General features: G+C 35.6%; 1 protein-coding gene across 2 annotated transcripts; it reads left to right on the top strand.

Annotated features, from left to right (window-relative positions):
• The first annotated feature begins 267 nt into the window (after positions 1-267).
• LOC110644683 (probably inactive leucine-rich repeat receptor-like protein kinase At5g06940) lies at positions 268-26,978 on the top strand. Of its 2 annotated transcripts, none has more exons than XM_058143792.1 (2): positions 268-2,695; positions 3,024-3,597. In XM_058143792.1, exons 1-2 carry the CDS (start codon positions 406-408, stop codon positions 3,392-3,394), a joined length of 2,661 nt encoding a protein of 886 aa, XP_057999775.1. In that variant the 5' UTR covers positions 268-405; the 3' UTR covers positions 3,395-3,597. The 2 variants fall into 2 exon arrangements, with proteins under 2 accessions (XP_057999775.1, XP_057999776.1); XM_058143793.1 differs by lacking the exon at positions 3,024-3,597 and adding an exon at positions 26,515-26,978 and having other exon boundaries at positions 292-2,695.
• Positions 26,979-27,945: the final 967 nt, after the last annotated feature.

The following is a 27,945-nucleotide window of genomic DNA, read 5'->3' as shown; positions in this document are numbered from 1 at the left end:
TCCTTTAGTATTTAAGCCTTGACTTTTAAATTGTTGGACACTTTTGAACTCAAATTTTTGTATTTCATTAATACTAGTATAGAACTAAAAGTTGCTAATTAGGATAATCAATAGTTGGGTTTAAAGTGTAATTTAAGCTAAGCATAATGTGAAGTTTTATAATTAACCCTAAATTCAATGTGCAATGATTCAACTTTATGAAAAATTCCAAAAAGTCCCTAATGGCTTGTTTACAAAGGTCTGATAGCATCAACACATCAACATCACCATCTGGCTATCCATCTCTCTCTCTCTCTCTCTCTCTCTCTCTCTCTCTCTCTCAGTCTCAAAGCTCCACTCATACATACAAAAGGTTGAAAACAACATAGCCAAGCTCTCTCTATCTCTCTCTCTCAGGGTCCTTCTATGGCTTCTGCTTCCTACAGATACTGTTTCCTTCTGTCTATCAGCTTCACTCTCTTCATTGTTAGTTCAGCTTTAACTGAAGCTGATATCCTTCTTTCCTTCAAGGCCTCCATTGAAGACCCCAGGAACTCGCTTTCTAGCTGGTCTAGCAGCTCAAATCTCCATTACTGTAACTGGACTGGAGTATCCTGCACTAACTCATCTTCGCCTACCGTAACTACTCTCAATCTTGCAAGCCTCAATCTTTCTGGTGAAATCTCTTCTCAATTATGTGAACTAACCAATTTGACTCTTTTGAATCTCTCTGATAATCTTTTTAACCAGCCTATACCTCTACACCTCTCTCAGTGTAGTTCTTTGGTGACTTTGAATCTCAGTAACAATCTCGTTTGGGGTACTATCCCAGATCAGATTTCGCAGTTTGAATCTTTGAGAGTTCTTGATTTTAGCAGGAATCATATAGAGGGAAAGATCCCAGAAGGCATTGGCTCCTTGGTGAAGCTGCAAGTACTCAACTTGGGAAGCAACTTGCTTTCAGGTAGTGTTCCTTCTGTTTTTGGGAATTTCACGGAGCTTATTGTTCTTGATTTGTCTCAAAATGCATATTTGGTGGGTGAGATTCCTAGTGATATTGGGAAGCTTAAGAAGCTTGAGCAACTTTTTTTGCAAAGCTCTGGTTTTCGTGGTCAAATTCCTGATTCTTTTGTGGGTTTGCAAAGTTTAAAAATTTTGGACTTGTCACAGAACAATCTAAGTGGTGTGGTTCCTCCAACACTGGGGTCTTCTCTCAAGAGCCTAGTGTCTTTTGATGTCTCACAAAACAAGCTTTCAGGGTCATTTCCAGGCGGTATATGCGGTGCACAAGGCCTCATAAACCTTGGTCTCCACACGAACTTCTTCAAAGGCCCAATACCCAGCTCAATTAATGGATGCTTGAACCTTGAGAGGTTTCAAGTTCAAAACAATGAGTTTTCTGGTGATTTTCCAGATGCGTTGTGGTCATTGAGCAAAATAAAGCTCATTAGAGCGGAAAACAACAGATTTTCTGGTAAAATACCAGATTCAATATCAATGGCAGCTCAATTGGAGCAAGTTCAGATAGATAACAACAGCTTCTCTAGTAAAATTCCCAAGGGTCTTGGTTTGGTTAAGAGCCTATATAGATTCTCTGTATCTCTTAATGGTTTTTATGGTGAATTACCTCCCAATTTCTGTGATTCTCCAGTTATGAGTATTATAAATCTCTCCCATAATTCCCTTTCTGGTCAAATTCCTGAACTAAAAAAATGCAGGAAACTGGTTTCATTGTCTTTGGCAGACAATAGTCTTACTGGAGAAATCCCAACATCCCTTGCTGATTTGCCAGTGTTAACTTACCTTGATCTGTCTGATAACAATCTCACTGGTTCAATCCCGCTAGGGCTTCAAAATTTGAAGCTTGCTCTCTTCAATGTATCTTTTAACCAACTTTCTGGTAGAGTCCCCTCTGCTCTAGTCTCAGGTCTCCCTGCTTCATTCTTGGAAGGAAATCCTGATCTTTGTGGCCCAGGATTGCCTAATTCTTGTTCCGATGAGCTGCCTAGACACCATAGGTCGATTGGTCTTAGTGCAATGGCATGTGCTTTAATCTCTATAGCAGTTGGTATTGGAATTTTGCTTGTTGCTGCTGGGTTCTTTGTTTTCCATCGATCCTCTAAGTGGAAATCTCAAATGGGTGGCTGGAGCTCGGTGTTTTTCTATCCTCTTAGAATAACTGAGCATGATCTGGCTGTGGCAATGGATGAGAAAAGTGCTGTAGGAAGCGTTGGAGCATTTGGCAGAGTATATATTATAAGTTTACCAAGTGGAGAACTGGTTGCTGTAAAGAAGCTAGTCAATATTGGGAGCCAAACTTCGAAAGCACTGAAGGCTGAGGTCAAGACATTAGCCAAGATCAGGCATAAGAACATCATTAAAGTTCTTGGATTTTGCCATTCAGATGAATCAATTTTCCTAATTTATGAGTACTTGCAAAAGGGAAGCGTGGGGGATATGATTGGAGGAAGAGATTACCAGTTACAATGGAGTGTTAGACTGAGGATTGCCATTGGGGTTGCTCAAGGATTGGCATATCTTCACAAGGATTATGTTCCACATTTACTTCACAGAAATGTCAAGTCAAAAAATATTCTTCTGGATACAGATTTTGAACCAAAGCTCACTGATTTTGCTCTTGATCGACTCGTGGGAGAAGCTGCATTCCGGTCAACAATTGCTTCAGAATCTGCAGATTCTTGTTACAATGCTCCTGGTACACTTCTTTCCTTCTTAGTCAACCTCTTACATATGAATCCTAATCATTTGTCGGATTCTTATTTGTTTCCTGTGGACTACTTTTAATTGCAGATTAATTTGCACACCAGTTTAGGACCTTTTATTTGATCTCTTTTGATAACGTTCTGCAAAATTTCAATTGCTTTTGGGTTTTTCATTTAAAACTAAGAAGCATTACCATGATTTTTACAAATATGTTTCAGAAGATGAGACTTGACTAAACTATATTATTTTGATATGCACTGGGGTTGTTGCCTAATTTAAGATCTGAAAAACTCCTCATATGGTTGATTTCTTGGTTACAGAACTTGGATACAGTAAGAAAGCAACAGAACAAATGGATGTTTACAGCTTCGGAGTTGTGCTACTAGAACTCATAACTGGCCGTCAAGCTGAGCAAGCTGAACCAGTGGATTCACTTGATATCGTGAGGTGGGTTCGAAGGAAAATCAACATAAGCAATGGAGCAATCCAAGTTCTAGATTCTAAGATATCAAACTCTTACCAACAAGAGATGCTAGGAGCTCTAGACATTGCTATTCGATGCACGTCTGTAATGCCGGAGAAACGACCATCAATGGTTGAAGTTGTAAGAGGACTTCTATCTCTAAGCTCAAAAACTCAACTTCCAGGTTCAGACTTCTCAATGCAGGAGGAGAATTCAGTTCCAGTTTAAATGTCGAACAATAGATTACCCCTTTTCCTTCTCTTTTTGTTTCATGTTTTTATATGTAAAAAATGCAACTTGATTTCACATATGCTATTTTAACTCTCCTCTGATTGAGGAAAGAAAGTGTTTGCATGGCATTCTCTGTTTTGGGTTTGGATTTTTGCACCAAATTGGTTAAAATTAATACAAGAAGTTCATAATATTGATTCTGTTGCTGAGCATCTCAATATTGCTACCTTATATGTGGTTTGCAACCAATTAATACTTCAAAAAGTATAATTTAATTTTAAAATATTAGAAACAAATAAATTCATAATTTTATAATAAGAATTACATATAAGGATTCAAATTATAAACTTTACAATAATAAGGACATGAGTATATATTATTAATCTGTTTCAGTCTCCCCGAAGGGAGGTTTCGGATCTTCTTTGTTGGGATCTGCAGGACATTGCTTGGTCTAGAGTTGTTTCGGTAGCTCGGTGAGTTCATTCCTTTCAAGTTTTGGATCTTCGATGGTTTTGTTTTTGAGGGGTTGCATGTAGGTTGATGATCTTCAATGAAAGGGCTTTTATAGCCGTGCTTGTGTGCGGTGTTTGGTTTTGAGGTCTCTGGCTGGAGCTGCGATGGTGATAGTCGAAAGCAGTTTGGAGGCCTCTAGTTGGTGTTTCGACTTTTGGCTCTACGGTTTGGTTTTTGCACAGTGGAAGGTTTCCTTGTATTGGCCGTCTTTGAATTTTCGTGAACGGCTTCTACACCATAATTGGGAAGGCTTTCTTGATTGCTTATAGTGCCATGAGAGCTCTGTAGTAGCCCCCTTTGCCCGGTACAGAGCTGGGTTTATCGTTCTGCTGATATTCTACAAGTTTGCTTTGTTGTGGCAGGGTAGCTGTGCTTGGATGGGCGATATTAGTCGTTGACAACGGGCAAGCAATGGAGGAGGACGGCGATGGGTGCTCTGTTAAGAGGCTCTACAGTCCTAAAGTTGATTTAGAGTTTGGTTTTTGGTTGGGTCTTACCGATTTGATTTGATTTGGGTAAATGGGCTTGCAGGCAACACTAAGAATTCGACATTTAAACTGAGCTAGATCAGACATATTCTGATACCATATTACAAACTTAAATTAAACAAGGAGACGAGAAAATGTTACTAGCCAAACAATAAGCCTACTATTTCAAAATGCCAAACAGGCATGTAAGGTTGCATCACTTCAACGGAGTTTTCCAAGTGGGCATTTTAAATTGTAGGACAATTTTAACCAACCTTACAATTTTAAATAATGAATTTATATTCTATAATTAATGGGTAAATATAAATAACAAGGTTATTTTTAAAAAAGTTAAATGTAAAAAAATTCAAATCTTTTTGACTTTTCTTCTTAAATTCACTATCCTACCCAAAACTTAAAAAAGTATCAACAATTAGGAAAGATCTATTCATCAATCTTATAAAATTAATATATAACATAATATATGAACAATATAATAAACTAATATTAATTGCATCTATAAAAATATATACTATGAATACTATGAGATATATGAGTGCTCAAGAAAGAACAATATTAAGTATATATTTAGTAAACTAAAAAAATAATATAATAAGTTTAATTATTGGGCCTTGGGTATTGAATTAATTAATAAAATAATCATTTAAATTATTAACATTTAGGTAATAATGGTAATAATAAAAATACTTAAAGAAAAATAAATACCTAATATAAATAGCAATAACCATTAATTATAAAGAAATTAATCTTTGTATATTAAATATCACGAGGCAGTACTAAGAATAAGTGTCATGTGTCAACTCTAAGAAAAATCTTGCATACTCTCTCTCTCTCTCTCTCTCTCTCTCTCTCTCTCTCTCTCTCTCTCTCTCTCTCTCTCTCTCTATATATATATATATACACACACACACACACATTTACAATTAAACTATAAAGTTTGCATAATTATTGATTAAACCCTCATATTTAATTGATATTTCAAATTGATCTGATCGTCAATAAACCATTAGCATATTTAGGGAATTCCACGTTAGTTGCCATTCATTACTGTAGAATTCATATCAATCAAACTTGAAGATTTATTTCGCAATTATGCAAACTTTACAGTTTAACTGTAAAAATTGACAAACTTTTTTTTTTTTTTGGCAATTACCCTAAGTTAGGATTTTTGACGTGGTTTCTCTAGCGATGACATGGTAGTTGATATGGAATTCCCATTAAGTATATTAATAATTTTTTAACAGTTGGGTCAATTTAAAACATCAATCAAACTTCAAAATTTAATTGCAAAAAATACCAAATTCAGAATTTTTTTTTTGACAATTGACCCTATATATAAACACTTGCATATTTATATAGCTCAAATAGAATACATAAAACATCGGTATTAAGCTAATTCTATGGTGTATACCAAGACTAAAAATTGGGGTTAGGGATTATCAATATGAAATTCAACTAATGGATGCAACTGGCACGTTTTGAAGCATAGGAAAAAAAAATATTTTTCACAATGATCTTTGAGCTTTTGAGTGCTCGCGAATCTTATCTAATTCACTATCAGCTCTTCAGTGGAGTTTTGTCGACCCAAAGATATGTCTGGAATACCTAAAAGACATCAATGAACTAGAATTTTTTTAGATACTGAAAGTACACCACTAGAATTGTCGCGATTAATATCAAAGATAACTAAAATTGTTTTCTCTCTCCTCATGAAAATATTGACAATGTAAAATTGTTCTCACTTGATATTGTTAGAGGTGTTGGGATGTCATCGATGAATAATTTTGTAAAAATTTCCATTATAATTTGTAAATTCAAATACGTTATGGTTGTATTTGGATTTGTGGTATTGAGTCTTGCTCTAATGGTATGAAATTCTCTCGCCTACGGCAGCGAGTTTTCCTATTTTCTATGAAGTCTAGTTTCGAAAACCTAACGCTTGCAGAAGATAGATGAAGTGGAGGCCTTTGATCTTAAGGTTGCAGAGGCAAGAGATCACCAGGCAAATAACGAATATACATTGGTTGGACGACTTTTGACAAATTGTACTGTTAACTTTAGTGCAATGCGTAATACACTTTCCCACCTTTGGAAGCTATGGAGGGGTGTTTTCATAAAGGATTTGGGATCGAATCTTTATTTGATTCAATTTTTCATCCTGTGGATCTGCATCGGGTGATAGACAGTGGACGTTGGTCATTCAATAACCATTTGCAACCTCGCGAGGATCCGTTTATAGTTGAGTTGAATGAAGCATTGTTCTAGGTCCAAATTCACCATATGGCGGTGGGCTATGTTAATGAAGCTGTTGCAAAATTACTAGGTGATTTTATTGGAAAATTTATTTCTTATGACACTACCATTAGCAAAGGAGGCTAAAAGAGTTACATGAGGATTAGAGTTGCTTTGGATATTCGGATGCCCCCTCAAGCGTTCGAAGAAAGTCTTAACCAAAGGTGACCATGATTTTACTATTTATTTCCAATATTCTATTTTCTTTGCAAGTGTCTTGGGCATAATAAGAGTTTTTGCAAAAAATTATTCGATGGCACATAGAGCCCGAGGCAGCGTGGATGGTGTCACGGGGCCACTTCCTAGCTCGGACAGTAGTCCTGTGCGGCGCTTAGACTTCCAACCAATTTAAGCTAGCCTACTCGTATTCAAGGGTCTTTCTCCTTATAGAGGATCTCAAATGTTCTTATAGAGTGTTTTTCACGTATCTAGCCCAGTAATGGAGCATTGATATTCCTTGTAGCACGATGTCACCCTTCATCGTGTACATCCACAAGCATCGTCCGAAAGCAAGGCAATAAGCATCATCCGACTGTATGGCTGAACCCAAAGCCAATGTATAATATTTGTTCCCCTATACCGAGTAGCTTCATTGGCCCTTATACCGAGCAGCGTCATTGGCCCTTATACCGAGCAGCATTGTCAGCCTTATATGGAAACCTGGGGCCTAGGAGAGACGCGCATTATAAACCCCTCAGCCTTGTAGTGTCCATGAAGCTCCTTCTTCATGGAGACACCGAGCTCCTTTCTCACGAGAGCACGATGATCGCCGCCTAGTACCATGAGTACGTAGGGAGCTCACTTAGAGTCACGCCCTTGCGCCAGTGACCCCGGGGATGGTGGAGAGCTTGACACCAAACTTAGCAACTAGCTGGGCCCGACCGTGCTCACTAGTGGCCAACTAGTCACACCCCTCTAAAGAGCATTAGGTACATAGTGACCTCTGGCAGGAGGAGACATCAGTATGTCTCAGTGGTCACACCCCCCTGCACTTTTCCATATTTATAAAAGTGTCTGCCAAACTTCTCATTCTCATTAATTGTGCCCTTACACCATCTCATAGGCCTACGGTTTGGCTGGGTTTGGCCAATCCTCAAGGGCTAACGGGCTGTCCCCCTTATATTTTCCCCCACTTAGACAATCGATGTCCTCATCGATTTGCCTTGAACAACCCTTGTTGAATAAAGCTCTCTTGAACATCTTGTGCCTCTCCGTGTTATTCACCATCTTGAACAAAGCTCTCCCAAACATCTTGTGCCTCTTTAAATCTTTCATCATGTCTGGTTGTCACATATTGATCTCATGATTCCTTTATGTATCTTCATATGAACTTGTGTGTGTCTTCATACACCTTCTTCATATCATCCTCATGTTAGGATTGTGGCATGGTTGCCCCACTCGATCAATGATGGAATGGCTGCCCCGCTTGATTAATAATGACATTACCATTTTTTTCCTTGTGACATTCTCCCCCACTTAGATACTCGACAACCCTGTCGACTACCACTATTGTTGCCGTGGCATTGCATTCCAGCGAGTTCTCACTTTGATGGATCAGTTTAATCCTTTGCATACTCCCCCACTTAATTCTTTAAAGCTCATTTTATGATGGTTCCTTCGGTGCTTCATTTCTCTGTATTGTGATGAACATGCCTCCGCATGAATAGTATTGGGCCTTCACTAAGTCATTCTTATGGCTTTGCCTTATGGTCGCGCTATCGTAAGTACCTCGCAAAATAATCACAATACAAAACAATAGTGTTATATATGAACTCAAGCATAAGGAAGTAATAGTATTCCATTTCGGAGCTATGCTATAATATTATAGTTGCCAATAATGAACAACATAGTCATCATGTAAATGAATAGAGAAACTTACACATTATCGATTTCGTGTATCACCACGTTCCTCTCTAGAACTCACATTATACTCGTGGGACTCATTTCTCGTGCTAGTTTTGCCCTTATTTCTTACTGCACACCCATTGTTCGTACACCCATCTCTTGATGCAACCGCCTATCAACAATAAACAATTCTCGGCTACCAATTGCTTCTGCTCGCTTCGTTCTCTTCCTGTTTGGTTTTAATTCACCTTGGGCACCACAAAGTGAGTTTTGCATTCATGTTCTCTTGAGGTCTCCACCTTTTTGCTACTTCTCATCTTCCACTTGGAATGTGGTTGACACCTCGAAGGGATACCATATTGCTTATGATTGCAGTCTCCACCTGTAAAATTTCTACAAGATAGCCTCGAGGGACTTATCTTATCCCACATGCTTCTCATTTTAGTTTCCTCAGTGAAAAACACATATACACGACTGCCACAGTCATCAAGCTCATCTCGTTATTACAATCTAAATGCTTGGCCATCACAATTGTTTAGAGCTCCCACGAATGTCTAGAACTCTATTTAACACCACTATCATCACAATTGTGATCCCAAGATCATTCGTTTGCCCATAACTCAATTTCACTTGACAAGTGCTTCATCATCTCTATGTATTCTCACTTCATAGGTATTCAAGGTGGCCTCAAGCTCTATTGATACACCCAATTCATCGTGGAGTCATTACCCTCTCCTCAAAAGATTACATCTAATGAGGCGTGTAGCCCTCCCACATGTGGTATCACCACTTTTATCACAATGTGGCTCTCATCACCACCATCTCGCATTTTAAGATTGTTTTGGCAAACTTTTTCTCATATAAGCTACCACCATCTACATGATGACTCGGTTACTAGTACCAAGAATTCGCGACTTTGAGTTCTATATGAATATTTGGGCTACCATTTGCCAATGCAACTTCATAGTGCTTCCATGCACAATTGGGCCTCCGCCCTTTCTAGTGTTACCACAAGCCAACTTGTTACCTCCGAAATTGGATCTTGGGTTCTATATCCTTTCTAGGCTTATAGTAAGCCAATTCAATTTTTACGCAACATGATTTGGGATCCACTTGTCTCTTTTCCGAATTCATCTCATAGCTGATTGTAACTTCGGCAGCTCTTAGCATCTATCGCCTCATAATTAAATGGGATTCAATGGAATCCGTGCATAATCCGAACTTGCCATCAATGGCACGCAATGACCGTCTCATCTCGAGTTGCACTCTAGCAACAATTTCACTTTCTATGTTATCCATAGAATAGCAACGATCGTATCTCAAGGGACTCTATACAGGACTCATCCTTCATTTGAAGGTTATAGCAGCCAACCGCAATGGTTATTCTCCAGGGGAGAAAACAACCGTCTCAATATCAATTAGGGTATTTGACCCTGAAAAAGCGGAAGCATGAAAAACACAAGTTTAGATCATTGAAATTCCAAATTTTTCATCTAGGGTCACATGCATCATGCAAGATTCATTTTTATCTATTTGATTTCAATGATAAACAGTATATTAAAACTCTTTTAATATATTTTTGGATCTATATTTGCCATTTAAGATTTTAGAATTAACAGATTAATTCTTTAGAACCCTAGATTAGATCAAGAATAAGTGCACTAACCTTTTTGACGCACTGTAGTGTGTTTGGCACCTTTGGGATGCGCCTAGGACACCAGATGTCCCTCTAGCTTGTCCACACCAAGATCACCAATGGCAGCCCTTGAACAGCTTCTAAAGCTTTCCCAATCAATTAGAAAATCAAGTTTTGCCTTTTGAGAGATTACAGATGTAAACAGGACACTAGAAACGATTTCTAGTATTTTTAATTCAAGAGATTGTTGGCTAATCTCTTTGAATTGTTGAGAGATGAAGAAGAAGAGAGGGAGAGGCAGCCAAGGGTGGCGGTACCAAAGAAAGAATGAGTAGCTTGTCTTTTTTGTTCTTTCATTCTTACACTTATATAGCTAGGTCACCACTTAAAACCCTTGCCACATGTCACCTTCTGATTGGCTCTAGGTTTAATTGACCCAATCACATTGTGCCAAGTGTCAAACCTATATTTAATCTTGATTTTAATCATCTTACATGATTAAAAGACATATGGCAAGCTTATGTGTAGTGCCATGTGTCACCATCTCATGGTGCCACATGTCACCTTGTGAAATGACCAAAATACCCCTGTGTCTTAATTTTGAGTTCTCAACCCAAAATAGTTATTTCTCTTCTTCTACTCAATTTATATCAAATATAAATTAATTAATTAATCTCTATTAATTAATTTCTCATTAATTAAATTCATATTTAAACACTTTAAATATAATTTTAACTTATATTATATATCCAATAACTTAGATTTGGTTTCAAGCCATGCTAGGGACTTTGCAATCTAATTGCAAACCAAAATTATTTAATTAATCAATTAAACTCTTTAATTAATTAATTAAATCATATTTAATTTGGTGATTACTTGTGTATGTGTGTGACTTACTAGGCTCATCACTAATTGGCAATGAGACATGATATCAACTCTTAATATCATTAGAACTCTTTCTTACCATAAATGATTTCTCTAAATCATTTTATGCACCTCATAGACCATGGTTAACACCGAGCATAGCATGCCATGGCCACCCAATTAGTAATAAGGTTTACCTTAAATGAACCTATAATCATATGTTACCATGCACTAGAATCTCTCTGTTACAAAATCCCAATTCAAGCTGGAGTCATGGTTTATGTCAAACCCCATTTGCTATGAATATTATATTCTCTTTTAATTCCAATTCTTGAGTAAAAAGATTTTCTCTTCAGAAACTCTTTTCTGAATAAATCTATCTGTCCTAGCCAGGAACTTGAAATATCAAGAACAATTAAATGAATATAGAATTTTATCCCTATTTACTTAGGGCAACAGATTCCATCTTGATCAACACCTACCTCTATATATAACTAGTAGAAGCCAACACATACCCATATACCCATACACAGTACAAGTATGAAAGTAGTATCAAACTCAAACCACTTATATACAAGATAACTGTGCTATCTCAGGTTTAAAGATTATATGCACTAATATAATTTATGACAATACATTGATAAGAATAAACTCTATGTGCTTGTCATAAATGTCACTGGTTCGACCTACTTATCATGTATAAGTGCCTATCATGTTTGTAATATGGCATGAAACTCACCATTCCATCTTATTTACATCTCATATAAATAACTTGGGAACAAACATGATTACAATCTTTCTGGATAAGTCATGTTCTTATTGTGAAGTATGCTTGATTGTGAATCTATTTATGATACTTTGTGCTAGAAATACTGTCACTCATATTCTTAATAACTTAAGAATAGAATTTCTAATAAAATATCAATGGACCTTTTCTATTACACATAAATATATTATGTAAACAAAAAAGTGAAAATGCCTTTTATTAATAAAAATATGTACAAGATACATGCTAAATGATATGCTCTAGGGCATACTACTAACACACCCATCATTCCAAAGGTTTTCACAACCGTTAAGCTATCTCAAATTTCCCATCTCTTTACCCGCAAAAAATATGTTAAGGTATTTTGAAAGCTTTCATAGCCCATAAGTAGTTCCCGACTTCCAACTCTTAACCCAACTAGGGTAAGACGCCATCTCAGTGAGATAAGCCATCAGTTTCATAATCTGTTGGGGATAGCACACCACATATCTCAAAAGACTTCCACAATCTATTAACAATTCATAATCGTTTTATCAATCCTTGGGGCTTACTCGTCCCCACACATCTCGAAGACTTTTACAGTCTTTTTTAAGCAATCCCGAGTATTGTATCTCATCACCCGACAAGGGTCATTCACCATCTCAATGGCTTTAGGGCTACCAGTTGCCCCATATTTTCTAGTGATGTCTCAATATCGATCGTCTCATTTTTGTCCGACCAAAGTCTCAAATGATGTTACTTGCTTGGCAAATGTCATTTGCCAATTTCGCACACTGTTTTGCCCACGTTAGCATCCTTTGCATTGAGGAGCCCCAATTGGTGTACTGCACTCGCATACCACCTCTTCAGGGCTCAACAACATCAAGAATACTCATTTGCGCAACATATCCCTTATACGTTGTGCATACCACAATATGTTTCTAATGGGGACATCATGCCCTTCCCCCATTTCGGGGTTGTATCTCCGCTCACCCTTTCTCAAGGTGAACACACGGTTAGCTTCTATCGCTTTATTTAACAACCATCGCATTACATCGTTTCTCACTATTTTTGCATCTCGTATGCATCACACGATCGAAGGTTTCTCAAGGGAGGTATGGATTATTATCCATCACGAGCACTGACCTTGCTCTGATACCAACTGTCACGGGGCCACTTCCTAGCTCGGACAGTAGTCCCGTGCGGCGCCTAGACTTCCACCCAATCTAGGCTAGCCTACGCGTATTCAAGGGTCTTTCCCCTTATAGAGGATCTCAAATGTTCTTATAGAGGGTCTTTCACGTATCTAGCCCAGTAATGGAGCATTGATATTCTTTGTAGCACGATGTCACCCTTCATTGTGTACATCCACAAGCATCGTCCGAAAGCAAGGCAATAAGCATCATCCAACCATATGGCTGAACCCAAATCCAATGTATAATATTTGTTCCCTTATACTGAGTAGCGTCATTGGCCCTTATACCGAGCAGCATCGTCGGCCTTATATGGAAACCTCAGGCCTAGGAGAGACGTGCACTACAAGCCCCTCAGCCTTGTAGTGTCCATAAAGCTCCTTCTTCATGGTGACACCGAGCTCCTTTCTCACGAGAGCACGATGCCCGCCGCCTAGTACCATGAGTACGTAGGGAGCTCACTTAGAGTCACGCCCTTACGCCAGTGACCCCGGGGATGGTGGAAAGCTTGACACCAAACTTAGCAACTAGCTGGGCTTGATCGTGCTCACCAGTGGCCAACTAGTCACACCCCCCTAAAGAGCATTACGAACATAGTGACCTCTGGCAGGAGGAGACATCAGTATGTCTCAGTGGTCACACCCCCCTGCACTTTTCCATATTTATAAAAATGTCCGCCAAACTTCTCATTCTCATCAATTGTACCCTTACACCATCTCATAGGCCTATGGCTTAGCTGGATTTGGCCAATCCTCATGGGGTAACGGACTGTCCCCCTTACATGGATGGGGTGCTTGGTTACGACCGTCCACTCGATAATCATCGACGGTAGGAAATCAGTGGTTACATGATAGGAGAGGTGCGAAAGTTATGGGTATGTTAGCGGGATCACAGGAATTCAAATTTAAAGGTCCAACTGATTCAGTGATGAGCAAGACGCATGGGATTTTCATTAATCATGCAGATATTCGGTTAAATAATGTTGATTTACATATGGCTGATGCGGATTTCCAAATGGGCCCTAAGGAAAATATGGGTTCGCAATCTTTAGGCTATAAAGTTGATGGTTCGGATGGGCTTATTATTATTGGCAAAGAGAACACCATTCTTCTTGAAGAGAGTTAAAAAGTAAACGTATGGTGCATGGTGCGATTCCATAGGAGGGTCAACTTCAATCAGGCATGTCACCCTCTTTTGTCCATTTTTCTAGATCTGGTAATTGTAAAACGGCAAGACCTGGTAAGCAGGCCTGCCAAGAGCCATGATTTACCTAAGCTGGAACTGCGGGAGCCTTGTTAACCCTCGTGCAGTTCGTGCTCAGAAGGAGCTTATTTTATCTAAAAAGCCAAATATTATTTTCCTTTGTGAAACTCTAGTTCATTCAAATAAAATTGAAGAAATAAAAGTTCATTTTGGGTATGATTATTGCTTTAGTGAGGATAATTTGGGTGGCGGTGGCTTAGCTGTTCTTTGGAATAATTCTTCTCTTATTACTATTACTAGCTTTTCTGCTAATTACACTAATATCTCCATTTCTGGCATGAATAGTATTAACTGGGGGCTTACTGGTTTCTATGGCCTTCCGAAAGGGGAAGAAGACAAGAATCTTGGAATTTGTTATCTCACTTGGAAGGTAGTTCTTCACTTCCTTGGGTGTGCATCGGTGACTTTAATAACTTGTTAAATTTGGAGGATAAAAGGGCTGGTAATCCTCACTCGGATTATTTGTGCTATGGTTTAAAGAAATAATAGATAACTATAACCTTTTTGATATCCCGTTGCATGTCTATCCTTTTACCTGGGAAAGAGGTCGAGGAATAGACAGATGGATAAGAGAAAGACTGGATAGGTCCTTGGTGTCTCCTTTGTGGTTAAGTTTGTTTGAAAATTGTAAGCTTTCTACCTTGCAAGCTTCAGTTTCAGATCATTCCCCGATCCTTCTGGAAACAGATTATGGTAGATGGACTGGAAAGACATGGAGATTCCAAATTGAGAATTTCTGGCTATCTCATTCTGATATCTGTGATGTTGTTAAAGATTTTTGGGATGAGACTGTCGGGGAACAAATTAGCAAGTGCATTTTATTATGTGGGCATAAGCTTCAGGAGTGGGGAAAAGCCTTACGGGGTGGTTTTAGGAAAGAAGTGGATCAGATCAAAAGAGAATTGTGTGTAATCTAGTGTAAGGAGGATGGTATTTCTATTTTTATTAAGGATGGGTTAAAAGAGGATCTTAATAGAGTTTTATCGGAGGAGGAAATTTTTTGGAAGCAGCGTTCCAAAATTTTTCGGCTTAAAGAAGGGGATAGTAACACCCATTTCTTTCATGCCCAAGCTTCCTCTCGAAGAAGATCAAATTATGTAGAAGCTCTTCAAGATTCAAAGGGGCATTGGTAAAAGGACAAAGTGGGGATGAGACATTACTGAGTGTTTCAATGATTTATTTTCTGCAGCAATCGGAGACTATTCTAGAGTGGTGAACCTTCTTGATCCAAAAGTTGCTGCTTCTGATAATGCTAGACTATTAGCTCCCTTCTCAGCTGAGGAATTTAAAAAAGCAATTTTCTAGATACATCCTGACAAGTCTCCTGGTCTTGATGGGATGAACCTGGCATTTTATCAAAAGTTTTGGCATATTATTAGTGAATCAGTGGTCCATTGTTGTCAAGAGTGGTTAAGGACTAGTATTTTCCCAGATTCTTTAAATGACACTATAATTATCCTTATTCCGAAGAAGGAGAATCCTGGTTCGTTGAAGGATTTGCATCCCATTTCTTTGTGTACTGCGCTGTATAAAATTGTAGCAAAGGTTTTAGCCAATAGATTGAAGCTTATTTTACCCAATTTAATATCTTTGGCCAATCAGCTTTTGTTCCAGGTCGTCTTATCACTGATAATATTATGGTAGCTTTCGAGGTTATTCACCATATGAAGAGGAAAACAAGAGTGAAAAAAAAGGGAAATAACCTTAAAAGTTAATATCAATAAAGCATATGATCGTGTTGACTAGGAATATCTTTGGTTGTCCATACTTAAATTGGGTTTTGATTATAAATGGGTATAATTAATTATGCTTTGCGTCACATCTGTTTCATATTCTGTTGCTTTGAATGATGTGAATTTTAGCCCTATTAGGCCTAATCGAGGTCTTAGACAGGGGATCCACTATCACCCTATTTGTTCATTCGTGTGCTGAAGGGTTATCAGCTTTGTTTAGGTAGGCTAAGAGCAGGGGTGATATCCATGGTTCTAGGATTAGCAGACGTGCCCTAAGTGTGTCTCATTTACTTTTTGCTGATGATAGTTTCTTTTTCTTCTGGGCTGATGTTAAGGAATGTCATACTGTTAAATATATTCTAGCCACTTACGAGGATGCATTTGGTCAAGCCATTAATTTTGAAAAATCTGGAATTTTCTTTAGTGCTAATACTTTTGATGCAACTAAATTTGAAGCTTAATATTTTGGATGTTTCTACTCCTCTCAATCATGGTAGGTACTTGGGCCTTCCGTTCTTGATAGGCAAGAATAAGAAGCAAGTGTTTGCCTATTTGAAAGAGCGGGTTTGGAAGCATATATGCAGTTGGAAGGGTAGGTTTCTCTCTCGGGCTAGTAAGGAAATTTTGTTGAAGTCTGTAGCTCAATCTATTCCCTCTTATTGCGTGAGTGTTTTTGGTATCCCTATCTCTTTATGTGAGGAGCTGCAAAGAATGATGAATTCTTTTTGGTGGGGTTCTAATGGTAATGGGCATAGAAGAATTCATTGGTTGTCTTGGGATAGGATTTGTTCAAGAAAAGAGTTCGGAGGGTTGGGTTTTAGGAATCTCCATTGCTTTAACGTAGCAATGTTGGGTCAGCAAGGTTGGAAAATTATTTCCAATCCAAATGCTTTTCCAAGTAGAATCCTCAAAGCAAAATATTTCCCAAGAGGGGATTTTTTTAGATGCTAAAGTAGGGTATGACCAGAGTTTTGTGTGGAAAAGCTTATTGCAGTCCCAAGATTTGCTATCTAGGGGTATCGGATGAGAGTTAGAGATTGGTCTAGTATAAATGTTTGGGGGGATCCTTAATAGAGATCATAATTTTTATTTGGATACCCTGCTTATTGAGGGTTTAAAGGATTAAGGTCTCGATTTTGATAAATGAAAATGGTTCTAGTTGGAATGTGAATTTGATTTCTGAATTATTTCTTCCTAGTGATGCAGAAGCTATTACCCGAATTCCTTTAAGTATATCTAGGAGGGAAGATTTACAGATCTAGCATTTTGCCAAGTTTGGAAAATATATTGTGAAATCTGGATATCATTCTATTTTTAATTCGGTTGAGAATACTTCTATTTTTGTTCTGCTTGGAGATTGGAAAAAGGTATGAAAAATTCGTGTCCCTCTTAAGGTTAAAAATTTCCTATGGGGAATGTTAAGAAGTATCCTTCTTATAAAGTCTAACTTTAGAGATAAGGGAATTAATATTGAGCTGGGTTGTGTAGTTTGTAATGCGGTGGAAGATGATATGCATGTTTTTATTCATTGCCCCCTTACGTAAGATTATTGGCATTGAGTTGGTCATCATCCAGGTGCACGTTCTTTCTTTTCGATGCATGAATTATTAAGTTATTTCTTTAATTTGTTGGATGATGGGGCTATGGGAGAGGCATGTGTGCAGATGTGGAATATGTGGTATCGAAGAAATCTGCTTCTATGGCAAAGACAATCAAGTACTGCCTAGTCCTTAATAGCCTTTAATAGTAATTTTTTTTTTTTTAAAGAAATAGAGAAAAATGTGAAAATTTTAATGTGAAATGTAGAACGATTTTTTTTTTTTAATAGAGGGTTGGAGGAATGATCTGAATCTTGCAGGTGAGTGACAACTATTAACCAAGTCAAACTGATTAATTATTAGTTAGTTATTTCTTAAGAAATTCATTTATATTTTAAAAAAGAAAATTACCAAAGTAAAAAGGTAAAAAAGATAGTTACTAATTTAGGTTTTTTTTCTTCGTTTAATTACTCAAATTAAAATTCATTACGTATGATTGCTATTTTATTATTTATCACTATTTATATGAGCTTTTTATTATTCAAATTAAATCAGGCCTATTATTTAAAACAAAATTTTATTCAAATAAAATTTTTCTGATTGAATTTGCATAATAATTAACAAGAGTAATAAAGATCTAAAATTGATTGCTAATTAAGTTTTCCATCTATTGTTACTCTTAATTAGACATGAACATTTTTTTTTCAAAGATAAAATATACGCACACACGAATTAGTAATAAAAATAAATCATCCTTAAAATTATAGTAATTTATCAAAGTCTTTGTTCCTATATAACCTACAATCATGTACATTCCATAATTGATGAGAAATTCTGAAGGACCAACTCACTGGCAGACCAGATATCGACATTTTTAGTCTTATATGCAATGAGAAATGAAATTTACACTTTCCTTTGATAGAAAATGTTGGAAAGTCAAATAAATTTAATATATATAGATTGTGGGAATTTATTAATTGCTCTTCTAAGATAGTATATTATTATTATTATTATTATCATTATCATTATTATTATTATTGGATATTCTTTTTCAGCTAATTAATTTTTTACCATGAAATTTTTTTTTTCTAAAAACATGAGATTTTTCACAAATGTTTGCTTCAAATAGATTGCTATTTCTTATTTATATTTTCACAATCAATTTTACACATGAATTCAAATTCCACCTTTTAAATTAATTATATTGGATATTAAACACTTTAGTAATGAATTTATAATAATTTATATTTCAAAAAGGTATTCCGGCATGGATATAAAAGCATGCATGAAAGAATAAATACAAATAAAGCACAAATGGCAATATAAATTCCAAAATGGCCATTTTAAACAAATTTGTTAAGTAAATTATTTATATTTCTTTATTTATTTATATATATGGATATCTGATGTGGCGTATATGTGTCACTGTATATAGATTTGAATAAAGGGCAATTCTTACCTACATCGCCAACCAATCAATAATTGTCATTTTAGTAAAAATCATGATAGGTTCCATATAAAAATACCTGTATATAGTACAAGAATGATAACTATTGTATTTGTATTAATTCTAGTTTCTTTATTAAAAAGATTAATTCTCAGCAACTTTTCTTTCAATCTTATATAAATTCCCAGGTGAAAAATAAACAGGTCAACCAATCTAAGCTAGGCAATTGCTTCTGCTTCTGATGAAACCTCAGATTCAGTAGATTTGGAAGCTACAAAATCATCAAAACATCCAGGCGTGAATAGGTCAGCATATACATGTATATAGATAGATTTTATTTTCTTTTTTCTCTTTTAATTTGGATTTCTTGCTAACTCCATGACCATTCTGAGCTTTAATTTGTTCATGGAAATGCAGGATCAAGGACCAAGGATTCGTGCAACCAATGACAAGTAAATATTAATAATTAATTAAACTTTCTGTGATTAATTGCCTGATGAAATTTATACAATTTGGATAATTTAACTACATGTATAAATATAGTTATGTAAATTCAGATGAACTTTGTTGATAATCGTTCAAGCAGGTATGTCTGAGAAAGAAGGTGAGGCAGCAGGAGCTCAAGAAATGGAGTCTCAAAAGCTTTCATCACCCTCTGCACAGCAAAATTTTCCGGTAGGCTGATGTATAGAAGAGAGGTTTACTATTATTATTATTATTAACAATCCAATTTCATTTAGTTTTGATTAGAGTTCAAACTTGAGATTGCGTCGCTTTAAAAGTAACTTAATTAAAATAAAAATTCAGTTGATGGATTATATTCTTATTATGTCAACAAATGACGTGAGCACAATTAAGATTGACATAAATACGAGATCTTTTTATGTGAGATATTTAACACAATTTATATTAAATTGTATAAGATGAATTTAATACACAACATTTAACATGATTTAACATAATTCAATATTTTTAATTTTTTAAAAAATAATGTATTATGTGAAATACATTCATTAATTTTAAAACCTAACATTAAACAAGCAACATTTAGCTAATCAATATTTTAATTAAAATTTAAAAAAATAATTGTTAAACAATATAATTTTGAATTGATACATAAATTTACAAACTAAATAAGTTTTAATAAAGGAAATACAAATAAACTATAATAAGATAATAGATCTCTAACAAAATAAATAATTAAGCTTATATATTAATTTATGATTCTCTAGTAATGCCTATTTACGGGTTAGTGGTTCACAAGTTGACTTGTGATAAAAATAATAAAGATTTTCATAAATGTGTTAAATTGAGTTAGCGGGTTAACCCATGACATGAAATGATTATTATGATATATTTGGTAGAAAGTTAAAAAATTTAAGAGTTAAATGTTGCCCTTGTAAGTTTTATTCTTTAAAGAGAGTAATTATTAACGTAAGCCCCCCAAGGTTAACATTTAACCACTCAAGAAGGTATAAATATTAATGAGATGAAAAGTTAATATAATCTCTTTAAGTATCCAAACAAAAGTAACGGTGGATTAAAAGTTAAAAGGACAATAATTACCCCTTATTAACCTCATACCAAATATCCCTTTAGTATGTCATAAGTAGGTGTACACGATTTCGATTAAAACACAAATAAAGCCAATACTAACTCTCTATTTTTTATGTCGTGTCTAAATTTGCAACCTACAACTTGAACTAATATTGCTCAGGGTAGTGAGAGATTTTTGTCAATGACCTAGTCAGTGAGAGCTAGACCCAAGGGGTAGAGTCAAATGAACGAGACCCAAGTAGATCGGCCATCCATACAATCCATACAATGGTAAATGACAGTTAGGCATATGCGCTTGAATTTGAACCCAATTGCCCTTTAGGGAGAGTGTGAAAGTATGAAAAATGTGATAAAATCCCACATCAACTAAGGATAAGAAATTGGAAGGACTTAAAGAAAAAAATGAAAATCAAATCAAAATAGGTAGAGTGATAGGGAGTTCAGGATCTATGATTTCCAATAGGTGACATGTCCAACTCCCACCATTATTAGTTTAAGTTACATTCTATTGTTTATGCAAATGTATTTAGGTTATGTTTGATAGAGCATAATATAATGTAATTAAAGTTGTAATGCAATATAATGTAATTGTCATTACAATCCTATGTTTGGTTGCAAAATATAAATATAAGTAGTGTAATGTGATAATAATTTACATATAATTTTTAATTTATTTATAGTGTTAATATTAAGTGGCAGTGGTTGCAGCAATTAGTAGTTGAGTGATAGTTGTGTCTACGTGGTGGTGGCAATGGTGATAGCAGTGGTGTGGTGGTGGCGGCAAGGTGAGGTAGTGGTAGTGATAGTAGCTAGGTAGTGGTAGAAGTGGCAGTTACTAAGTTGTAGCAGTGGTCAAGTGGTGGTGGTGGTAGTGATAGCGATAGCGATGGTAGTAACAGGGTAGTGGTAGTCATTGTAATAGGATAGTGGTAGTGATGGTGACAAATTAGGATAGTAGTAGTGGTAATAGTGGTGGTGGTAATATTGATAATAAGTGAAAAAATCAAAACAAGTAATTATGATTATATCTATTTTTATTTGTAATGATCATTACGTTACTTTAAGCATAATTGATTATATAATGTAATTGCCATGCCATTACATTAAAGGTCATGTTTGGTATGGCTTAATCAAAGTTGTAATACGCGATTATATTTGATATTTGATTATGTTATTTGGTAAAACAAAAAAAATTAACATAATGGAATGACAATACAAAAATGGATGTAATCGTGATTACATTACAACTTTGATTATACCTTACCAAACAGGGCCCTTTAATGTAATGGAATAACAATTATGTAACGTAATTAATTATGTTTGAAATAATATAATGGTTATTATATACAAATATAGATGTAATCATAATTACTTGTTTTGATTTTCATATTTATTGTCAATACTATTACCACTACCACTACTCGGCCACCACTGCTACTACCACTACTACTCCTACTCTGTCGCTGCGATCACCACCACCACCACTATCACTATCATGTTACCAGCATCACTATCACAATCACTTGACTGTACTATTACCTCACCTTACCACCACCACTACCATCTAATTACCGCTGCCGTCACCACCACTACCACTTAGCCACTACTATCACTTGACTATCAATCACTATAACCATTATCACTTATTATTAACATTATAAATAAATTAAATATTAAAATAAAAATTATTATTATATTCTACTACTTACATTTTTATTTTGAAACCAAATAGAGAAATGTAATGACAATTGCATTACATTACATTATAATTTTGATTACATTACATAATTGATTACATTGTATTATAATACACTCTACCAAACATAACCTAAATTTTTTTATGTTACCAAACAACATAATCAAAGTTTTAATGTAATAGCCTTATATTATGTGAAAAAAAGAGAGATTTTTTTTTTTTTATTGTATGACATTGAGACATTGTTGAATTTGGTAATGGAACTTCAATATTAATGTAGGAAATTAATGAGGCATTGGAGAAGATGGCTCTGAGTACTGACCAAGATGTTGTAGCCTCTGTTAGAAGGTATATTTATATACACATTACTGTATTTTCTGTCACCTTGTTTCAAGGCTGATTTTACACTTTTTTTTTCCCATTTGAAACAGGCATGATGAAACGATTGAGACATATCAAGCAAGGAAGGGACCTACCAAAGAACATAACATCCTAGGAAAAATTGGTCAGTTATACAACCTTCTTTTAAAAATTCAAATTTTTGTAGAAACTAATATATACCTAATTAAAAATGGATAGACAATACATTAATTTTAAAACTTAAAATTAAACAAGTAAGCAATATATACATATTTCAATATTTAGCTAATCAATATTTTAAACAAAAGTTATAAAATAAATAATTGTTAAACAATATAATTTTCAAAATAATACATAAATTTACAAACTAAATAACAAAACTCTAATAAAATAAATAGTTAAGCTTATATATTAATTTATGATTTTCTGGTAATGCCTATTTATGGGTTAGTGGTTCACAAGTTGACTTGTGAAAAAAATAATAAAGTTTTTCATAAATGTATTAAATTGAGTTAGCGGGTTAACCTATAACATGGCATGATTATTAGGATGCATTTAGTAGAAAGTTAAAAAATTAAGGGTTAGATGTTTGTAAGTTTGAACCCAATTGCACTTTAAGGAGAGTGTGGAAGTATGAAAAATGTGAAGTATGAAAAATGTTATAAAATCCCTCTTCTACTAAGGATAAGAAATTAAAAGGACTTTAAAAAAAATGCAATCAAATCAAAATAGGTAGAGTGATGGGGAGTTCAAGATCTGTGATTTCCAATAGGTAATATCACCAACTCCCACCATTATTAGTTTGAGTTACATTCTATTGCTTATGCAAATGTATTTAGATTATGTTTGGTAGAGCGTAATATAATGCAATTAAAGTTGTAATGTAATATAATGTAATTGTCATTATATTCATATGTTTGGTTATAAATATAACTAGAGTAATGTAATGATAATTTTAATTTTAATATTTAATTTATTTATAGTGTTAATAATAAGGGGTAGTGATTGAGGATTGGTAATCGGATGCTAATGGTGGCTAAGTGGTGGTGGCAGTGGCGACAGCGGTGGTTAGGTGGTGATGGTGGTCGCAAGGTGAGGTAGTGGTGGTGATAGAAGTGGCAGTGGCTAAATGATGATATTAGTGGTCAAGTGGTTGTGGTAGTGATAGCGATGGTAGTAACGGGTGGTGGTGGTGGTGATGGTATTAGTAGTATTGGTGATGGTGGTGGTGACAAAGTGGGGTCGTGGTGGTAGTAGCAGTGATGGTTGAATAATGGTGGTAGTGATAGTATTGACAATAAATAAAAAAATCAAAACAAGTAATTATTATTACATCTATCTTTATTTGTAATGATCATTACATTGCTTTAAGCATAATTGATTACATTATATAATTGTCATTCCATTACATTAAAGGCTATATTTAGTAAGGTGTAATTAAAGTTATAATATAATCACGATTATATTGCATATTTTTTTATATTACCAATAACGTAATCAAATATGCAATGTAATCGTGATTATGTTACAACTTTAATTGCGTCCTACCAAACATGGCCTTTAATGTAATAGAATGACAATCATATAATGTAATCAATTATGCTTACAATAATGTAATGATCATTACAAACAAAGATGGATGTAATAATGATTACTTATTTTAATTTTTTTATTTATTGTTAATACTATCATTATTACCACTACTTAGCTACCACTGTTACTACCACCACTATTCCTACTCTGCAACCACCACCACCACCACAACCACCACCACCATCACCACCATCACCATCACCATCATGTTACCACCATTACTATCATTATCACTTGCCCACACTACTACCACTACTACCAAACCTTGCACCACCACCACTACCAAATTACCACTGTCGCTACCACCGCCACCACTGCTACTTGACTACCAATCACTGCAATAATTATCACTTATTATTAATATTATAAATAAATTTAATATTAAAATAAAATTTATCATTATATTTTACTACTTATATATTTATTTTGTAACTAAATTGAGTAATGTAACGACAATTAAATTACCTTACAATTTAGATTGCATTACATAATTGATTAGATTGCATTATATCAAGCTTTACCAAACGTGACTTAAATTTTTTTATGTTATCAAATAACGCAATCAAAGTTTTAATGTAACGGACTTATATTTTGAGAAAAGAAAGAGATTTTTTTTTATTGTATGACATTGAGACATTGTTGAATTTGGTAATGGAACTTCAATATTAATGTAGGAAATTAACGAGGCATTGGAGAAGATGGCTCTGAGAACTGACCAAGATGTTGTAGCCTCTGTTAGAATGTATATTTATATACATAAAAGTGTATTCTGTCACCGTGTTTCAAGCCTGCTTTTACTTTCTTTATTTTTTTCTTTTTTTTTTTTTTCATTTGAAACAGGCATGATGAAACTCCTGAGACATATCAAGCAAGGAAGGGACCTGCCAAAGAACATAGCATCTAGGGAAAAGTTGGTCAGTTATAAAACCTTCTTTTTAAAATTCAAATTTTTGTAGAAACTAATATACCCGAATAAAAAATGGATAGACAATCAAGAAACCGAAGAGGAAGCTGCTGCTGCTGCTGCTGACATTACATGTATGAAGTAGAAAGGAGAGCAATGGATGAGCAACTATGATGCAAAAACAAACCTTGTAAAAAGGGCTTTCACCTGTCACCATACTTCAGTAATACCTGGTAATCAAGAACAAAAAACAAATTCAAGATTTGGTTTCATGGAGTATCAAGAAGAGTGCTAGACAATACATCAGGTTCGACATTCTATCATGAATCTTTTAGCCCCTTTGGATCCTCCCAAGAAGTGTTGAAAGAGAAGCAAAAAGCCTCAGTTTTATCAAGGTTTAGGCATGCGAGTTCTGTCACCATAGGTCGATTGGTCTTAGTGCAATGGCATGTGCTTTAATCTCTATAGCAGTTGGTATTGGAATTTTGCTTGTTGCTGCTGAGTTCTTTGTTTTCCATCGATCCTCTAAGTGGAAATCTCAAATGGGTGGCTGGAGCTCTGTGTTTTTCTATCCTCTTAGAATAACTGAGCATGATCTGGTTATGGCAATGGATGAGAAAAGTGCTGTAGGAAGCGGTGGAGCATTTGGCAGAGTATATACTATAAGTTTACCAAGTGGAGAACTGGTTGCTGTAAAGAAGCTAGTCAATATTGGGAGCCAAACTTCGAAAGCACTGAAGGCTGAGGTCAGGACATTAGCCAAGATCAGGCATAAGAGCAGAATTAAAGTTCTTGGATTTTGCCATTCAGATGAATCAGTTTTTCTAATTTATGAGTACTTGCAAAAGGGAAGCTTGGGGGATATTATTGGAGGAACAGATTGGCAGTTACAATGGAGTGTTAGACTGAGGATTGCCATTGGGGTTGCTCAAGGATTGGCATATCTTCACAAGGATTATGTTCCACATTTACTTCACAGAAATGTCAAGTCGAAAAATATTCTTCTGGATACAGATTTTGAACCAAAGCTCACTGATTTTGCTCTCGATCGACTCGTGGGAGAAGCTGCATTCCGGTCAACAATTGCTTCAGAATCTGCAGATTCTTGTTACAGTGCTCCTGGTACACTTCTTTCCTTCTTAGTCAACCACTTACATATGAATCCTAATCATTTGACGGATGCTTATTTGTTTCCTGTGGACTACTTTTAATTGCAGATTAATTTGCACACCAGTTTAGGACCTTTTATTTGATCTCTTTTGATAACGTTCTGCAAAATTTCAATTGCTTTTGGGTTTTTCATTTAAAACTAAGAAGCATTACCATGATTTTTACAAATATGTTTCAGAAGATGAGACTTGACTGAACTATATTATTTTGATATGCACTGGAGTTATTGCCTAATTTAAGATCTGAAAAACTCCTCACATGGTTGATTTCTTGGTTACAGAACTTGGATACAGTAAGAAAGCAACAGAACAAATGGATTTTTACAGCTTTGGTGTTGTGCTACTAGAACTCATAACTGGCCGTCAAGCTGAGCAAGCTGAACCAGTGGATTCACTTGATATCGTGAAGTGGGTTCGAAGGAAAATCAACATAACCAATGGAGCAATCCAAGTTCTAGATTCTAAGATATCAAACTCTTACCCACAAGAGATGCTAGGAGCTCTAGACATTGCTATTCGATGCACGTCTGTAATCCCAGAGAAACGACCATCAATGGTTGAAGTTGTAAGAGGAGTTCTATCTCTAAGCCCAAAAACTCAACTTCCAGGTTCAGACTTCTCAATGCAGGAGGAGAATTCAGTTCCAGTTTAAATGTTGAACAATAGATTACCCCTTTTCCTTCTCTTTTTGTTTCATGTCTTTATATGTAAAAAATGCAACTTGATTTCACATATGCTATTTTAACTCTCCTCTGATCGAGGAAAGAAAGTGTTTGCATGGCATTCTCTGTTCTGGGTTGGATTTTTGTACCAAATTGGTTAAAATTAATACAAGAAGTTCATAATATTGATTCTGTTGCTGAGCATCTCAATATTGCTACCTTATATGTGGTTTGCAACTAATTAATACTTCAAAAAGTATAATTTAATTTTAAAATATTAGAAACAAATAAATTCGTCATTTTGTAATAAGAATTACATATAAGGATTCAAATTATAAACTTTACAATAATAAGGACATGAGTATATATTATAAATCTTGTTCAGTCTCCCCGAAGGGAGGTTTCGGATCTTCTTTGTTGGGATCTGCAGGACATTGCTTGGTCTAGAGTTGTTTCGGCAGCTCGGTGAGTTCATTCCTTTCAAGTTTTGGATCTTCGATGATTCTGTTTTTGAGGGGTTGCATGTAGGTTGATGATCTTCAATGAAAGGGCTTTTATAGCCGTGCTTGTGTGCGGTGTTTGGTTTTGAGGTCTCTGGCTGGAGCTGCGATGGTAATAGTCGAAAGCAGTTTGGAGGCCTCTAGTTGGTGTTTCGACTTTTGGCTCTACGGTTTGGTTTTTGCACAGTGAGAAGGTTTCCTTGTATTGGCCGTCTTTGAATTTTCGTGAACGGCTTCTACACCATAATTGGGAAGGCTTTCTTGATTGCTTATAGTGCCATGAGAGCTCTGTAGTAGCCCCCTTTGCCCGGTACAGAGCTGGGTTTATCGTTCTGCTGATATTCTAGAAGTTTGCTTTGTTGTGGCAGGGTAGCTGTGCTTGGATGGGCGATATTAGTCGTTGACAACGGGCAAGCAATGGAGGAGGACGGCGATGGGTGCTCTGTTAAGAGGCTCTACAGTCCTAAGGTTGATTTAGAGTTTGGTTTTTGGTTGGGTCTTACCAATTTGATTTGATTTGGGTAAATGGGCTTGCAGGCAACACTAAGAA

The sequence above is a fragment of the Hevea brasiliensis genome, chromosome 3, assembly GCF_030052815.1.
Source record: "Hevea brasiliensis isolate MT/VB/25A 57/8 chromosome 3, ASM3005281v1, whole genome shotgun sequence".
NCBI lineage: Eukaryota > Viridiplantae > Streptophyta > Magnoliopsida > Malpighiales > Euphorbiaceae > Hevea > Hevea brasiliensis.
This window is presented reverse-complemented; position numbering and strand designations above follow the sequence as displayed.

Coding starts and splice junctions, on each gene's coding strand:
- LOC110644683 (XM_058143793.1), top strand. CDS start 406: ATGGCTTCTGCTTCCTACAGATACTGTTTCCTTCTGTCTATCAGCTTC. Junction 2,696..26,514: donor TTCTTGTTACAATGCTCCTG/GTACACTTCTTT, acceptor TCTTGGTTACAG/AACTTGGATACAGTAAGAAA.